The following is an 18,224-nucleotide window of genomic DNA, read 5'->3' on the forward strand; positions in this document are numbered from 1 at the left end:
AATAATCCTTTATCTAAATATCTATAAGGATATCTCTATTAAGGGCAAGAGGACCTATAATAAATTTCTATTTATATTTAAAGTTAAGCCAGCTCTTTATACTTTATTTAATAAGTATTTAAATAACCCTATTTTTAATATTTTAATTACTTTTACTGGCATTACTTCTATTAGTTATTTTAGCCAGTTTATTCCTGCCTATTATTAAGGTACTATTAAGCCTTTCTATACCTTTAAGTAATTTAGCTAAAGGTTTTTAGTTCTTTAGTCTTTATTATATAATTAGTATTAATTATATAAGTATTTATTAAAGCTTTATCTCTTTTATATTTTAATAGTTTTTTAGAGATAATAAATTTAAATTAAATCTTTTAAGTATCTATTCTATTATATAACTTAATTTAAAATAATTTCTATTTACTATTTAATTACTATAATTTTAGTAAGCTTTAATTACTTAAAAAAATTTTAGAATTTCTTATTAATAAGGTTTTTAATTAGGCTATTAGCTATTAATTAAGTTAATAGAATATATATTATATTTACTATCCTATTTATTACTTCTTATTTTAACTAATAGTTATAGATCTATATATATTATAGCTTTATATATAGCTTAACTAATTCCTCTTTAACTAATTAAATAGTTTATAAGTTATTGCATTAAATAGTTACCTTTAGTGGCTTAGCAGGGCCTTATTAAGAGATCTTATCTTCTAGATTAACTTATAATAAGAATATAAGCTAGCTTATAAAGATAGCCTTTTTAGCTGCCTATAATAGGGTAAGTAATTCTGCCTTTATAGTAAATATTATTATAGTATTTTACTTATTTACTTATTAGCTTATTACTTCTTTAAATAGTTATATAATAAAGGCTTATAAGTTTTAATAGTTTATTAAATTATTAGTAAAGCTTATATTTAAGGCTATAAGTAACCTATTAATAGTAAAGTTATTATTACTTTTAAATTAAAGGGCTAAGTCTTTAATTTAAGTAAAATACTATAATGCTCTATTTACTGCTTTATAATATTATAGTCTTAAGTTTTAATTAAATCTTATTAATTAGCTAGCTATAAAGGCAATATTTAAGTAAGTTATTATTACAGTATATATAATAATACCTACTTTCTATTAATAACTATTTATACTTTTTAAGCTTAATAATTTAGTATATAGTAATAACTCTTCTTATACTATTAAAATAACTACTTTATATTTTAATAGAAGATTTAAAAGTAATTATTATATTTTATTAATATATATAGCTTAAGAGAGCTATAGGTAATAGTTTAGTCTATCCCTTATAACCTTAATGCCTAAAAACTATTATAAAGTCTTACTTCCTTTAATATAATATATCTCTTATAACTTCTTTATTAAATCTTTTGCCTTTTTTTTTTATTCTTTTAAGTAATAAAAGATATAGTTATTTATATAAAAGAAAAATACTATATTGCCTTAAACTTAATAACAGTCCTTATTAAGTACTTAATAAAATCCTATATATAATAGACCTTTCTTAAAGTATTTTTATTATAAAAGAGATAACCTTTAAAGTCTATATAATGCCTTTTATAGCTTAAAGACTATATTAAGTTTTTAGTAACCTATTAGCATTTCTATATATATATCTTTATTTAATATTAATTATATAAATATATTAACTGCATTATACTAAAGTATCTTATAGTTAAATTTAATTATAATTACTATTAAAACCCTAAAAGATATTCTAGCTAGTATAGCTATATATATATTTTAGCTATCCTTTATCTATTAATCTCTTTAGACTATTAATCTTACCTTAATTTTTAGGAATTTTCTATATTTATTTAACTTATAAATATATACTTAATAATATTTAAATATTTAATAACCCTTTATTATAATTTTAGCTACTTCTATCTATAATTAAAAGAGTTTATAGCTCTTTAAATAAGCTTTTTTTATCTTTTAAATTATATTTTAATATAAATAACTTTTTATATTAATATATAAGCTAGAGAGCCTCTTTAGAAGTTTTTAATATATATTAATATAAGGCCTTTTTTCCTTGCCTAATATAGAGCTTATCCTATCCCTTTAGGCCTCTTACTTTCTTATATTAAATTAGTTTAAAGGCTAAAGTAAGCTCCCTCCCTTTAATAAGTTCTTAAAGCTAGCTAAACTTTCTTAACTCTTATAACCTTAAGTCTTCTATTAAGTACTTATATATATTTTATACTATAATATCCTTACTAGAAATATTATATTAAATAGAATATAATTTCTTATTTATATCTTAATAAAGGTTTTACTTATTAACTTATTACCTCTCTTTACCTTTAAATTATTTTCTATTATATAAAGGAAATTTAATAAAGGTAATTTTAAAAGTATTAATAATAGCTTAAATCTAAACTAAATATATAGTTTTAATTCCTTATCTGCCTTTATTAAGTTATTAGCTTTAAGGCTTATAAATTTTATATTTTTATTAATAATTTTATTTAATTTTTTATTTACTAAATATATTTACTATAAATTAGGCTAAGTTTATTAAAATAAGATTAATTCTTTAATTTATTTCTTTATTATTATTAAGTCTTTAGCTTATAAATTATCTTAAAGGGTTACTATATTTCTATTAAAGTATTAATATTTATTAAAAGTAATATCCTATATTAAAAATACCTCTTTATTTAATAGGTTCTAAATCTTATAGAAATTACTTAATATATATCCTATTAGGTATTTAATCTACCCTTTAGAGGTTTAATAATATAATTTATTATATTATAGTTATATATCTTTTATTAATATAAATACTTTATATTTATATACTTTAAGGTATAATAGGTCTGGTTTTACTAACTGCTTAGCTATATACTTTAAGTAAAATATTTTATATAGTAACTTATACTATCTTTAAACTAATAGTATATAGTTATAAAAATAGGTAACTGCCTTTATTAATTTAGGCTAGAGGTATTTTAGAATTTTTATATCTGCCTTTATTGCCTTACTTTTTTAAATAATAACTATAGCTACTTTTTTTATATTACTATTTTAAGTCTATATATTTAAAGTAAATAGTTTATATTATATTCTTTACTAAACTATCTTAATATATACTTATAAATAGGTTATTATAATCTTATTATTACATTTAATTACCTTTACTTTCTTAAAGTATTATACTTTTATTATATTTAAGAAGCCTTTTAATATTAAAAGGATAGTAAAGATTATTTAATTAATTATATAATAATTTTAAGTAAATCTTAATATTCTATCTATAAATATCTATATTAAATTATAGCCTATATATTTTAATAATATAAAATAGAAGTCTATAGCTATTTAATTTCTTAAACTTATAACTTAAATTAACTCTTAAGAAGTATAATATATCAGTTAGTAAGCTTTTATTACTTTATATATATTACAGTTAACTATAATTATTTATTATATTTTTATTAAAATCTTTAACTTTATCTATACTCCTTTTATAAATATAGCTAAATATTAAAGAGCCTTTAGCCCTAAGTGGCCTAACCTTAAGTACTATATTAAAGTATTACCTCTTAATAGCTTTCTTTTAGTCTATATTATATATATATACTATTTTAAAGGGATAGAAAGTATATTTACTGCTAATCTAGCTTATATTAGTTTTAAGTCTTAAAGAAAATACTTATATTTAAGTATTTATTACCTTTTAATCTTTAAGACCTTATTAAATTTACTTCTATTTAAATACTATAAATAATTATTTTTTAGGCTTATATTTTACTAAATTTTTTATTTTCTTAGCTTAATAAATAATATTAAGTTTATAGCTAATATAGTATATAAGGCTATATTATAAAGTTATAGTATTTTTAATATACTATTACTTAACTTAAGTTTAATTTATACTTTATTATATCCTTTTATTAAGATTTATATTACTTTTAACTAAAAGAAGTCCTTAAGGGCTACTACCTTAAAGTTCTTTATTTACTTTATATCTCTAAATATATATATAGTTACTTTTAAATCTAATAATATACTTTTATTTAGGAAATAATAGTTAGCTACTATTAAGCCTATACTTAACTAAATAAAGCCAATTAAATATAGTTAAATTAATCCTTTTAGTTTTAGCTTTTTAATTTAATTAGCTATACCTTCTTTATTTTTATCTATCTTTCTTTATATTTAATTAATAAAAGCCTATATTAATTTAAACTTAATATAAGCCTTCTTAAGAAAAGTATAAAAACAGTTTAATAAGGTATACCTTAATTTATATACTTTATATCTTCCTGCCTTATCTTTATTAGGTCTTTAATAAAAATATTTCTTTCCTTTTTATTCTTTTTACCTAGATTTCTTTAAGGTATTTTAATTTTCTTTAGCCTTTTCTCTTTATTTAATTAAAAAGGCTTTATAGCTTACTTTAACTCTCTATATATTTAGCAGTAATACTAATATTAACTAAATATTTACTGCTATTATACTAATAAATAAAATATTAAACTAAATATAATTTATTTAGGTAATACTATAGGTATTTATTTATAACTTTAGTAGAATTAACCTTAAAACTATAATAAAATTAAGAAACTACTAATTTGCCTCTTTAGCCTTTTATAGGCCTATATTTTAGGCTTTATTAATTAAAGTCCTCTATTACTTAAGCCAGTTACTTACTCCTTTATAGGTTATATATCTTTAATATATAGGTTTTACTAAAACTTCTTTATATATTTAATAAGCCTTTTACTTTTACTTTATTTATATTAAGGAGAACTTATTATAAAGAGATTAAACCTATTTTACTAAAATATTATCTTTTAAAAAATAGTGCCTTATAATCCCTTTATTTACTATATCTAGCACTTAATCTTAAATAATAAATATCTTTTTCTTTAAGTTTTTATAATTCTTTAAATATATTTTATATATTGCCTTTATTATAGTAACTATTTAGTAATCTTTTTCTATAAAATATAGTATTTATTAAGTCTATATTTTATATTTAGTATAATTTCTATTTAATTTAATAATAAAAAGATTAACTTTCTATATAATTATTTTTTATATTAATAAAGATAATACTTTTATAGTAGTTATTACTTTAGTAATTATAGTACTTTACTATTTTACTGCTAATATATTAAAGGATATAAATATAATTACCTTAAAGGTAGGCTTATTAAATGCCATTAAGTTAATATAGGCCTATAAATCCTTATTCTTTAATTTAACCTTTAGGGCTTTATATTAGCTAATTTACTTATTATTAAATTTAAGCCTAATTATTTAATTAATTATTATTTTAAATATCTTTAGTAAGCACTAGACTTTCCTTTTTAGTTATATTTATAGTAGTTTTTTTTATAAATAAGACTTTTAATTATTAAAAAAAACTTATATATTATCTTTCTTCTAAAAGAGAGGAAATTCTATATTTAAATCCCTTAACTTCTGGTATCTTGCTAAGGTTTTACCTAGATATAAGCAATTATTTTATTCTCCCAATCTGACACATTAAGCTCTAATAGGAGGATCCACCCTAGAGGAGCCAAATCCGCAAACTCCCCTTAGTCTTGTTGGTACCTATTCAATTGTCTGTTGATTGACTCTCTCTTAGGCCCTGATCCAATCGATACGAACGGGCACCTTCGATACGGTCCGTAAAATCTGAACAGTAGGCTATTCCCAAATTGGCCGGTTTTGGTGATGAATTGTATGGATGAGGGATTTTCGATCCGGTCAGCATTTATGCAATGTACCTGTTTTGCCGTAAACCTGATAGGGAAAGGTCAGCAACAAATGGAACCGAAATGGTGACTTTTTGGCTGCTTTTCTGCCGTCCGCTTGTTTTGCCGTTTGTTGAAAACAAGCGTACAGTTTCGTTCGATCCGTACGAGGCTGCGAGGCTGACCCCCGGCCTGTGACGATCTCCAAATGCCTGATAACGCCCCCAACCGCGGCGATGATGATGATGCTGTTAGCTCGGATGACGGATACAGTGAGGAAGAAGACCTACTTATCATAGGGCTAGCTGTAAAGACCCTTGAATCGCAAGGGAACAAAAAAAGGCTGCATTTCCCTACTGTTTTTGATCGCCGAGAGATCGTCAACCCCGGCGGGTCGGCTGCAGCAGAGGAATTCGGTCAGAAGCTGCTGACGGGCCACGAGAGGAGATTTGTGGAGGAGCTTCGGGTCACGAAGGTCCAATTCTATCAATTAGCTGACTGGATCAGTGTAAACACAAGCATGAAGGGATCTAGCCGGCAAAGCTTACATCTGAAGCTGATGATCTTCCTGTATGTCATCGGTCAGGGCTGCACGCAGCGGGCGGCGGCACATCACTTCGGCGTCTCTCAAAGCTCTGTATCTCGGATAATGGCGACAGGTCTCGAAGCGTTTGCCGACATCCACAGGACATTTGTTGTCCAACCGGAGCCAACAGAGGTGTGCCACGAGCCTATAACCAAGCCCAAATGTCAGTATTTCTTCGGTTGTATCGGTGCTGTAGATGGTACTCACATAGCGGCTTGGGTCCCTGAAGAAGGTCAAAGGAAGTGGTACAACAGAAAGTCCCTGATAACTCAGAATGTCCTCTGTGCCGTCCGCCTTGACGGGACTTTCTCGTACGTCCTTGCCGGCTGCGAGGGATCAGTCAACGACGCCTCCCTGTTGCGGCATGCTCGGTCGAAGAGCCTGAAATTGTATGCCGATAGATTCTATGTTGGGGATGCCGGCTTCGGTGCCTGTACAGGACTTCTAGTCCCCTATATTGGCATCAGATATCATCTTAACGACTGGAAGGTGTCGCTGGAAGGACCTCAAAATAAGGAAGAACTGTACAACCTGCGCCACTCACGACTGCGAATCATCGTCGAGCTGACCTTCGGTCGGGTCAAGAGGAAATTTCGAATAATGCGTTCTTCGCCGCCTGAATATGATATATATAAACAGATCCTGATTGTATATGCCTGTACAGGCCTGTGGAATTTCCTGAAGTCGTTAGAAGAAAAGCCGGCGTTGAATAAGGCACAAGAGGAATACCTACAGTCGATGACTGCTTGGGCACGAGATAATCTCCCCAGCGACCCTGAGGTTTTGAGAGATGAGATCGCGATAGATCAGTGGGAAGAGCATTTGGCGTATATTGAAGAAATGAGGCAATATAATAATGCTATTCTCCAAAGGAAGCACGAGAAGCATCTTGGTGATGAGGAATGGAAGGCAGCGAGGCATTTCCGGCTCGAAAGGTGATGTTGAGGGAGGTTAGTGGGTGAAAAATGAAGCTGCTAGGAAGAAGCTGTGATAATCATGAAAAACCCCGCCTTTTGACCCCCAAATCACGTTTTTCCTAGCCTGCACAACAGGTCGGTTGAGGTTGAACCTCTCAAAATGAGCCCCTTTGGGGAGGGATTTTATCACCATGGTGTTGAGTCTCCAATTGACTTCAGTTTTACTTCAAATTTCTGGAGCGTTATCTCCAGCTTCAGGGCTATCCAAAAATATATAAATCGTCAGAAGCGCCTGATAATTGACTAATCCCCCGGCTTAATTCCTAATAGACCTCTTTTTGGTCAATATCCGGTCAGTTTGATGATAACCTCAATTCAGAGGCACGGCTGTGGAGGGGTAGCCACGCTAGCAGGCGGCCGCTAAAGTAGTCACATTAGTGGAGGAATTAGCTAAATTGGGGATTTACTTCTAAATTAAATTGAATTATCTACAGAAGTCAGAAAAATTCCAAATTTTTTACATATCTCAATTTAGGTATAATTGACTTATTTTCAAAATTTCAAAAAAATTGAAGCTATTTACACATTTTTGTGGCATATGATGAAAAAATGCAGCTTTTGACTAGTCTTACGGGTCAGTGGGTCAGTCACTCAAAGCTGCATAACCCGGCCGCAGGGGATTTCTAACCCCTCCACCAATTTCATCAGCTACACCAAAAGCTTCACATCTTCAACCTCACAACAGGATCAAGATACTGCATTTCCAACAGAACAAAAGCCCTCATGGGAAAACAAACTCGCGCATCTTATTCTACGAGTCAAACTCACTATCCTGTGTCATTTCCAGATCAATCTGCGGACTCCTAAGCACTATACATCCAGACTTCGAACAAAAAAGTCTCTCCTTCATCCTCTCGTTCAGACTATTATAAAAGACTGCACGCATGCTGTCCCCAAGCAGCCAGTCAAAGAAGGTCTCTATTTCCTCCCTCATCTGCTCTCTCCAGAAACCTCTGCTGTACATCCTGCACTGCTGATTGTGTGTCATCTGCACCGATAGGTCTCCGACTTTTCTCCCGACTTGTCACCAGCTTGGAGACTGCCTTCTCGATCGACCCTGCCTGTGGATCTACATGCCGGTGAGGTCTTCGTACACGCTGCGGCGACTGAGAGTCTCCAGAGCTGCTAGTTGTCGGGTGCGAGGGACGACCTGACGGTGAGGAAGTCAACTGAGAAGTCTGAGATGACGACGGAGCAGGAGTTGCTGTGACTTCACGGAAGGGCGAAGGCGACGGCCGACTGGGTAAGTGCCGCTGTGCAGCTTCGTGAGCAGATGGCTGACTGTGGAACACTAGGTCTTCGTCTATTTGAGAGTCTATTTGAGACTCTTCCATGTCGTTACGGAGGGATAACAAGCCTGAAGTGTCAGTGACCTCGAGAGCCGTAAGTCCGACTTCCTGTACGCCATCGAACGCCCGCTGATACAGATCCATCTTCTGGAGCCCGTTCCGCTTGATAGCGGCAGCCCCGATTCCATGCTTCTTCACCCACCGATCCCAGTTATCGTCGGTTGTGGTGACGATGCCCAGCTCGTGGTCGTAGCCTGCACCGCTCGTCTCCCTCATTATCGCAAGGAATGCCTTCCAATTTCTCAGCAGTTCACCGAGCTTACGACCGACCTTCGTCTGGTCAAAAACGTTCGGGGGATATCGCTCAGCAAGCTCACAGCCAATCTTGGCGTGGATAGTCTTCAGCAGCTGGGTCTTCTCGTTCTCTAGCTCCCCAGCTACCCTCTTCGCGCCGTAGCTCTCGAGGAGATACTCCATCTGGTCCCTGGTCCACCGTGCCTTCGAGCCGGGATTCTGTATGTCACTCCGAGGAGCTCTTCGCGTCGCTCTCTTGGACGCATTCTGTCGTGCTGTTGGACGTCGAGCGGGAAGAGACTGACTTGGTGCAGGCTGACTTGACGGCACCTCGATCTCTTCTTCGGCCTCACTTTCGCTTGCGGTTGAGATCTCTTCTTCGGACCGGGCCGGCGGGGCCATAGGTTGCTGTGACGAGGCAGGCATCTTCGTAAGTTCTTGATTGTATGAGACTACAACGGTATTGCTAACTTCAAACGATTCCTGACAGTCACACCGCCTAGCCCCTCCCCTGTTGACCGCCTTCCTCATCGATCAAGCCCCCAAGACCGACTAGGGCTAGTACAGCGGGTCACGCATAACCCGGTACAACAGCTCTTTTGTGCAAGTGGCGAAGTCACCCGGACCGTATCGAAGGTGCCCGTTCGTATCGATTGGATCAGGGCCTTAGTTGCATAAGTACCTAGCGAAAAGAAACAGCATTGATTCAGTCAATCACTAAGCTTGCTGTTCATTTTCTTGCATTTCTGCGTGGCATTAGCTAGGCACCTACGTCCTAACTCGAAAGCTACTCGCCGTTCCGTCTTGCGCAATCCTACAAAGCAACTATCCTGTTGTCTGAGCACGTCGCTGCCACCCGATCAACTATTCTTTCAAGGGCCCAAGCATATCATCACCTTCTTTTGTTTTCAGTAGAACGCATTCAGTCCGGTGCTTCGACCAAATAACAACCCAACAGACGATTGTCCAACATGGCTGCTAATAGTCAGATGCACAACTTGACTACGCTTATCAAGAGGTAAGCTCTTTACACTCGTTGCGTTGTCAGTCCGAGATGTGCAGACGCTGATGAAAGCCATCCAGACTTGAAGCTGCAACCTCGCGCCTCGAGGACATCGCTTCTTCGACCGAGCCTCCTTCCGATGCCGCCGTTCTCAACCAGGCGATACCTTCACCTCCGAACCCCTCCTTAGCCGCTCCTCCTCCTCTTCCAGCCGCTTCCGATTCCAGTGCCACTACTCCCGCTACCGCGAAGCCCGAGCCTGCCACCGAGCCGCTGCCAGAATCTATCGAGGAATTTGATGCTTTCCTAAACACTTCCGTCGATAAATATGTGAAGTTGAGCCACCAGCTAGGAGGATTGGTCGCTGAGCAGGTACGCACAACCACCTAATGGATCATGAATACGCAACACCTTCTACGGGGCAGGGACTAATCATGGTATAATACTAGGCTGCGCTCGTCAAATCTGGTTTCCAGGAGCAGCGCAAATTTCTCCTGATTTCCACAAAGGCGAAGAAGCCAAACCTCTCCGGACCTGATCTGCCAGTATATGAGAGCCTCATCAAACCCATAAACGAGGCACTGATGGCTGTTACCGAGCTCAAGGACGCCAACCGTCCTAGCCCTATGTACACGCAACTCAGCACTGTCTCCGATGGTATCATGGTTCTTGCATGGGTTACTATTGACACTCGACCCTACAAGCACGTGGACGAGTGCCTTGGCTCGGCTCAATTCTTTGGAAACAGAGTACTGAAGGAGCAGAAGGATAAGTAAGTCAACCATCTGGCTTGAGCGGATCACCTTTAACCATAATATCAGGGACCCCAAGCAGATCGAATGGGTTCAGAGCTTCTATCAGATGTTTCGCGATCTTGTCGATTATGTCAAGCAATACTTCCCAACAGGCATACCATGGAATCCGAATGGCCAGCCTGCCCAGGAAGTCCTCAAGTCATTGTCTGCTGGTTCTGGGCCTGCTTCCGCTCCCGCTGCCCCGGTACCTGCTGCTGCTGGTGCTCCTCCACCACCTCCCCCTCCTCCCCCTCCTCCTGGCCCCCCCCCTCGTTCTCGACATCAAGACAGATGATGCTCCTGCGCCTGCATCATCTGGTGGATTCGGAGCTGTCTTCTCAGAGCTCAACAAGGGCGATGCTGTCACCAAGGGTCTGCGTAAAGTGGACAAGTCCGAAATGACGCATAAGAATCCGTCTCTTCGCAGTGGCTCAACGGTTTCAAGTGGCCAGAGGGGTAAGAGCCCTGCTCCTGGCAAGAAGCCTAAGCCCGAGAGTATGCGTATCAAGAAGCCAGCCAAGAAGGAACTAGAGGGCAATAAATGGACTATTGTATGTTCTGTGTGCGAAAAGTATGGTAGTATGTTGCTAAGTTTTACCAGGAAAACTACGAGAAGGAGGCTGAGCCAATTGAGATCGAGGCTTCGCTTACACACTCGGTTCTCATCAGCCGTTGCAACAACACCACCATCATTGTCAGGGGCAAGGCCAACCAGGTCACAGTCGAGAATTCCACCCGTCTGTCCTTGATCGTTGATACCCTTGTTTCGACAGTCGATGTTGTCAAAGCCAACAACTTTGCTCTTCAGGTCATGGGCACCATCCCAACTGCCATGTTGGATCAGGTCGACAGTGCCCAGATCTACTTCAGCAAGGAGAGTATAGGAACCAAGGTTTTCACCAGTAAATCAGCAGGTGTCAACCTCAACGTTATTTCTGGCGAAGATGATGACTATAAGGAGGTGCCCCTACCCTCGCAAATCTGCTCCTATTACGACGAGTCCAAGGGAGACTTGGTCAACGAAATTGTGGCCCATGCCGGCTAAAGCAGATGGTATATACCTTGGATCCGCATATGTAGGAGTAGGACAGATAGGATATTCCGAACAATTTTCTGTGTGTAGTTATTTGGACCCGTACCACATATATCGAGACGCGTAATGGCAACTAACACTGGGAGTGAATGGCGCCTCTTTTAGAATTTTGGAACTTTTATCCATCATTGTTTTGGCTGTGTAACCTATGCTGCCTTTGCTAAAAATATGTCGCTCTGATATCTAGTGCCATCTATATATGACAGCGCACAAAAAGACGGTCAAGTCTAGAGTACATTGTCCAAAAAGTAAAAACGCCGTTGATCTGAACCGCGACAGTATGCCAATCCATCCAACAGCAAGAGACTCCTTCTGCCTGAGAAATATGTTGTTGTGAGTATATTTACAATTTAGCCTTGGGGGCCTCAAGAGTAGGTGTGAGCAGATCTCGCATATCGTTAGCTGCCTCGTTGAGGTAGTAGCTCATGCGGTCGCTGCCCAGACCCTTGGAAACGACATTGAAGTTGAGACTATCGCCATGTTAGTAAACTCCTTTCTCCATTGGGAATTTGGGGGGCAATGTATACCTGTTCTCGTTGATCATGTATGCGATACCAAAACCAGCATCGATGACCTGGCTCCAACCGTAACCATTGAAGAACTCTGAGCTAAGCTGAGAGGTGGACAAGTGCCATGAGCTGGAGTAGCTGTATGCGGGATCCTGATAGATGGCAGGGACCTCTTGGCCGGGCTCGAGAAGCTTCTTAAGACCGAAGAGATGTCGATCAACTCCCTTGCCATCTGAGGCAGCGGTGATGTATTCAACGTGGGCATTGATGGCTTTGCGGAAGAGATCCACGCGTGTCTTTTCGTCAATGGAGGAATCAGACATGGACTTGACCCAGGCAACGGAGTCGTCAGAGACAGTTCGGCATGTCTCAGTACGTCCAAGTTGGAAGCGTCGGACAGCAGCAGACTCATAAGTAGGTCGACTCTTGCCATACATCTTGTAGTAGGCGAGCTGGATAACCATCTGAACGTAAGCATCAGGAGAGCACTTGAACTTCTTGATGAGACCCTTTCCGTAACCCTGATAGGCCTGAACGGCAAGCTGGTGCTTGCTGATGACATCGTTGAAGTCCTTGGTCGCGCGATCAATTTCGCTCTGTACTTCTTTTGTGATGTCGAACTTGACGACCTGTGGTTCAGGCAAGTTGGATCGGATGCTGGGATCTGAGAAATCGAGCTTGTTTCCAAAGATGAGGTCGTTGACGTAGTCGTTGAGGCGATGGGTGGGAGTACCGTCCATCATGGAGTGCTCGCCCATGAAGCCAGAAGTGCCATTGTCGTTAACAATGAACTGCAAAGGCTTGTCGTACCAGCGGTTAGCACCATCGCCGTGCCAGTATTGGTGAGCACGCTCCTCGAGTGTGACTGGAGCCGCATCGTCGAGGCAAACCACGAAAGATGACGACTCAATAGCCTCCAGAGCGTCCTTGTTCTTGGGGCTGGCCTTGAGCAAAATGTCACGAGCGTCAGTCCAGACATCTCTGTTCTCTGAGGTGAGAGCGCCAACAGCAGGAACGCGTTGGGCAAGCTCATAGACACGCTTGAATTGCTGCTCAAGCTCTGACGTGTTGAGCTGCTTTCCATTAACCTCGTGTTGGATCTTGAAGAATTGGTTCTTGCGAATAACAATAATGTGCTTGTTTTCCTCGGCTGGGAACTTGACAGGGTAGTCGGCTGGCTTAGCCGCAACACGGGAAGCGTTGAACATCCACTTGTAGCTGTCCATGCAGATAGGCAACTTCTTCATGTACTCTGGCTCAAGGGTGCCTGCGTCAACCTGCTTCTTGAACTCGAGGGCAGATGTTGTGATGGCAGCAGCTCGCTTCGCGGGGTCTCTTCTTCGTCGGTCGTCCCGGTGAGAGTAGAAGTAGCTGACGTAGGGGACGACGGGATCGCGGTATGAGAGATAGGCCGCATCGTTCCACCACTCGTAAATCCAGTTCTTGGTGTTGGGGTCCTCGCGCTTGGCCATCAACTTCTCCTGAAGCTTGGAGCCAACACCACCAGGGCGGATAAACTCCTCGACGGCCTTCTTGCTTGCCTCGTACTCGCTGGCAGATAGGAGGGGATGGAGCGACTTGAGATAACGCTTCGCAGTCTCCTCGAGTGTTGGGACGGGCAATTTAGGAAGGGAGTCTTGCCATCGCAGCATGGGTCCCTTGGAGTGGTTCTCAACATAGCCTACTCGTAATTTGCATCAGCACGTTGGGTCCGAAAGGTTCAGGTTTGCGGAGGATAGCGCATACCTGAGGAGGCGGCGGAGCTGTTGGCTCGCTTTGTGGGTGCCATGATGAAAGTTTGCGCCTGTTTCTCAGATTGTCAGATACGTTTATCGGTCAGAGTAGGCGCGTTTCATGGTGAAATGGGCCAAGACGATCGACTTGAGTGGAAGAGCAACTGTGATGCCTGTTGATCCGTCTATCATGGATCCGGGCGAGTGGAGCATTCAATCACAAGCAAGCAAGCAAGCAATCCTAGGACCCTAGCCTGCCGCCCGCCAATGACTCGACATCCATCCATGAGCGAGAAGTGAGAGGAGGAGAGGATAGGATAGGATAGGATAGGATAGCCGATGGACTGCCATGCCTCTTCTCTTTGTCGACCACATGTGACGATGCCTTATAACGAGCGAAGGGGTTGACTTACAGCGCGTGTCTTGGTGAGGTTACGGAAGCTGTTCCTAAGGGCGGGCGAGCGGGCTGAAGTCAACAACATGGCCAACGCGAAAGACAAGCGATCAAAGAAGAAGAGTAGGAAACGTCAAGGCGACAGCCGAAAAGAGTTGGGGTAGATATGTATGTATGTATGTATGTATGCGACAAATATTGTCGGGGCTCAATATTGGAACAGCAATAGTGCCGGTTTCGCACAAGACGCTTATTGCTCTGGCCTCGGCTCAGAAGACTGCAAGCTTCCAGAATGGAGTCGATCGTGGAGTAGGGGACAAGGGTCACCAGATTAGACTGGATTGGATGGTATGGTATGGTATGGGATGGACAGACGCAATGATATCAGCCTGGCACGAGACTTGTTATGGAGTAGTTAGTTAATACAACGCTTGCTTGTGACCGAGACGTCACCCGGGCCCCTCAAAAGCCTTGGGCCGAGGTACGAACTTTTAAGGGCCGACGGGTGGGACTGAGGTGGCCTGCCCGGGGCTGGGGATGCCTTTTCCAGCCAATCATGTCGTGCATGTATCTGATGGATCCACCATCTCCGAGGCAATCACTTGAGCCTCTTTACTCCAACCTGACCGACTGGTAGTATTCAGGTGTAAGTGGCTAAGCAGGCATCGTCGGTCCCAACTACAAGGGTTAGACAAAGTCGAAGCATTTTTCTATCAGAAGGTAGTCAGCTTATTATGCTCTATTTTAATTGCTCACATGGATGCCTCCAGTCATTATTCAAAACTAGTCCACCAATTTTAACTACGGAGTTCACCACTGTGCCATAAGAAAACAATAGTTAACATGTCAAAACCTGGATCTAGGGCACCCCAGTTTTCCCTGATCGTGGGGAAGTGGAGAGAGCTCATCTCCATCTGATGTTACTTGTTCCCTTGGCCCATTGGCATCTTCCAAACCCTTAAATCGCCATTTGGAGGGAGTGTTGGGAATTTGATCTATTACACTTTACCTTATATACTGTCTCTTTCCCGTTTACCCGACCATCGATGTGGTCTGTCATTCACAATGTGAACTATCTCAATGCATTGTTGCAAACAGCAAAACCCAACATACACAGTGGAATATGAGAGCCATGGATTACAAAATGAAAGAGAGAGAGGGAGAGGGAGGGAGATAGGTAGAGAACATAACAGCTAATATAAAGCATTCCAATTCGCCAATTTACAACCCAACCGTTCATTGACCAAATAATTTCTGCTGCGACAAACCCACCAAAGCATCTATACCATGTACTAGTACACCATCCTCAGAAGACGAGATTAACTTGCAGGCCTTGTGTCCATCAGTGGCCAAGTTGTTTTTTGAAGAATCTCCCAAGTTGTCTCAAGTCAGGGGCTGTAGAGACCCTCAATAAGGCTATGCTTCAATCTCACCCGTCACAATTGTACCAGCATCGCGTAGAAGCAGCTCATATTAAGTGACAGAAAGTGGCACAGCTTGAGATCGGCGATGATCCCGGCACTTCAATTCCTTATACCAACCAGACGCCGTGACTTTAATTCCAAGTGTCCAAACAGTGCTTTCCCCTAATTAGAGCTCACGCTACCCAGTCTCAATTCTATCCATCATGCCTCATAGCTCTTGATTTGGGCATCACTGCTTGGAGGTGGGACAGCCTGGGCGCCTGGGACAGCCTGGAAGCTGAACCGGTCTCCTTCGCTCATAGCTTCTTGTGCAAGTCGTACGCCTCGTTCGCCTCCAACAGCCGCGGCAGCCTTCAGGCCCTCCTGCACTTCTCGAACCCTACGTCGGAAGGTCAATCGATCGAGGAACAATTGCTGTCTTGCCCGTTCAAGCTCTCGACGCTCCGCCCGCAGGACGGCCTCCATCTCGTCGAAATACTTGAGCTTCAATTCAAGCTTTTGTAGCGTCACATTTGAAGCAGCGGAAACTAGGCGAGTCATCTCGCGTTCTTCATGGGAGGCAAATCCGGCAGCCCTAGCCCCTATCGAAGCCAGAGGAATGGATGCAAGCGCATTTGTATTTGTGGTGGTGGTGGTAGTCGTAGTTGTGGTTGTAGTCATCGTGGTCTCTTGTCGGAGGTCGATATCCATAGAGTCACTCTTGGCTTTGTTGTCACCGTTGGCCTGGGAATCGTCATCGGCTTTGTCACCGTCGAGCTGCTTGCGGAGCTTGCGCTTGAGCTCTTCGGCGGATTTGCTTGCGGCCGCTGCTGTACTGGCTGGGTCTGCCAAGCTAGCAAGGAAACCGACGACAGACATGACGGGGTTATCAACTTGGCTGAAGGGAAGCTGTCCTTGTTGGGGACCAAGGAGAGACAGGCCAGTCGGGGCACTGATGGGAGCCTCAGAGTCCAGATACTTTTCCTCAATATCCAGCTGAAGGAATTGGAGAACACACTCTTCCCGAGTGCGGGTACCCACATGCTCTGCAATCTCACCCCAATCGTCGTCGAATCGCTCGAGGCCTTCAAGGAGTCGCAGGATCTCGGCATCCGTCCAGGGAGCATCGCGGTCCAAGGTCGATGTGTAGGTGGGGTTCTCCATCTTGACATACATGTTGCTGTTATGATTGGCGGGGAGACGACCCTCGGTGAAACAGTTAGGACAAAGGTCATATTTAGCCTTGGGGTTAGCATCTGTATGGTTGCTGTGATAGTATATCCGAGTGCAATCGTTGCCGCACTGGTGGCAATGGACCTTCGCAATGGGGGTCTTAGTGGCATCATCGGCACCAGCTGCGCCATTGGTGGCTGGCGTCTCACCGTTGGTCTTGCCCTCAGTCTTGTTAATGAGGGTGTTCTTGGCATTGGCCTCGTAGATGTTTCGTCCAATTTCAAGGTTCTGCTCCCCTTTAGCGGGAGCAGCAGCAGCAGCCTTTTGGTCGGTATCTTGGCTCTTCTTGCCTTCCAGAACCACAGGGTCGGCAGAGGGTTGCCAAGCCTGTAGGCCTCGGGGAGTATCGCATATGATCTTGAAATGGCCAGTGAAGGGTGGTCCAACGTGTGATGGGCGTTGCTCGGCGTCAACCTACTGGATGTCAGAAAACCTAAAAATGTAGTGATAAGGCTCCTTACCTGATAGTTGATCAAGCCCCATTGCTCCAAGAAGGCATGAACGCGCATAATGGCGCAAACATCGCCAGCCAAGTTCCTGCGGCAGGCTGTGACTGTCAGATATTCAACAGGGTTGAGGCGATATGTGTTGATCATAAAATCGCGATAATCCTTGTAGACAGCTGGTGTTTTGCTCCGGTTCCGGTTGTTGAAGAACTCGGCCATAGCTTTACGCTCGATTTCGTGAATAGCATTCATATCGAACCAGGTACTGTAGCTGGGAAGGACAATCGCGTGAGTCTGCGCGATGAGATGGTCGCGAGCAGCCGACTCAACGACCTCCTTAGACTTGGATTCTTGACCTTCTGTAGCGGCCACTCCGTCGTCCTTCGTCTTGGTATCATCAGCGGGCGCATCGTTCATCTCCTCATCGCCTCGAGCTGGATGTCTCAGTAAATATTGCATCATAATTCAAACAGTCTGGTTACCTGGCGCAGGAGTTGTACTATCCTGTTTGATGTTTGACTCAGTGGCCAATCCCTCGGACATCTGGATGTCTATTTCCCGTGAGCAACGTGTTTAATCGAGGGAGCAGCAATCGCAATGCGCACTTACCTTCGCTGTCGCCTGCACCTGACTCTGGCTGCAGGAGAGGTCGGGCGAGGATAGGGTTGCTGGTTGGGCGACGCACCGTTGCCAGGCGAGCCATATGTAGCAGAGTCGTCCATCTTTATGGTTATC

The 18,224-nt window shown here is 40.8% G+C and overlaps 5 protein-coding genes; 2 read left to right on the plus strand and 3 right to left on the minus strand.

Annotated features, from left to right (window-relative positions):
* Positions 1-5,943: 5,943 nt before the first annotated feature.
* FFUJ_12245 (uncharacterized protein) lies at positions 5,944-7,260 on the plus strand (the record flags this gene model as incomplete). The annotated part of the gene is made up of 1 exon (XM_023581827.1): positions 5,944-7,260. One exon carries the CDS (start codon positions 5,944-5,946, stop codon positions 7,258-7,260), a length of 1,317 nt encoding a protein of 438 aa, XP_023435157.1.
* Positions 7,261-8,203: 943 nt separating this feature from the next.
* Positions 8,204-9,307, minus strand: FFUJ_12246 (uncharacterized protein; the record flags this gene model as incomplete). The annotated part of the gene is made up of 1 exon (XM_023581829.1): positions 8,204-9,307. The coding sequence occupies one exon, from the start codon at positions 9,305-9,307 to the stop codon at positions 8,204-8,206; it is 1,104 nt and encodes a 367-aa protein (XP_023435158.1).
* A 545-nt stretch (positions 9,308-9,852) lies between these two features.
* Positions 9,853-11,723, plus strand: FFUJ_12247 (related to adenylate cyclase-associated protein; the record flags this gene model as incomplete). XM_023581830.1 has 6 exons in its annotated part: positions 9,853-9,899; positions 9,965-10,256; positions 10,334-10,656; positions 10,706-10,899; positions 10,970-11,229; positions 11,280-11,723. The coding sequence occupies 6 exons, from the start codon at positions 9,853-9,855 to the stop codon at positions 11,721-11,723; spliced, it is 1,560 nt and encodes a 519-aa protein (XP_023434461.1).
* A 391-nt stretch (positions 11,724-12,114) lies between these two features.
* Positions 12,115-14,069, minus strand: FFUJ_12248 (probable carnitine O-acetyltransferase precursor; the record flags this gene model as incomplete). XM_023581831.1 has 3 exons in its annotated part: positions 12,115-12,241; positions 12,299-13,961; positions 14,027-14,069. The coding sequence occupies 3 exons, from the start codon at positions 14,067-14,069 to the stop codon at positions 12,115-12,117; spliced, it is 1,833 nt and encodes a 610-aa protein (XP_023434462.1).
* A 1,963-nt stretch (positions 14,070-16,032) lies between these two features.
* Positions 16,033-18,192, minus strand: FFUJ_12249 (related to nucleosome remodeling complex subunit RSC8; the record flags this gene model as incomplete). XM_023581832.1 has 4 exons in its annotated part: positions 16,033-17,457; positions 17,505-17,923; positions 17,972-18,040; positions 18,099-18,192. The coding sequence occupies 4 exons, from the start codon at positions 18,190-18,192 to the stop codon at positions 16,033-16,035; spliced, it is 2,007 nt and encodes a 668-aa protein (XP_023435159.1).
* Between the last annotated feature and the right edge of the window lie 32 nt (positions 18,193-18,224).

This window comes from Fusarium fujikuroi, chromosome FFUJ_chr08, assembly GCF_900079805.1.
Source record: "Fusarium fujikuroi IMI 58289 draft genome, chromosome FFUJ_chr08".
Taxonomy (NCBI): domain Eukaryota; kingdom Fungi; phylum Ascomycota; class Sordariomycetes; order Hypocreales; family Nectriaceae; genus Fusarium; species Fusarium fujikuroi.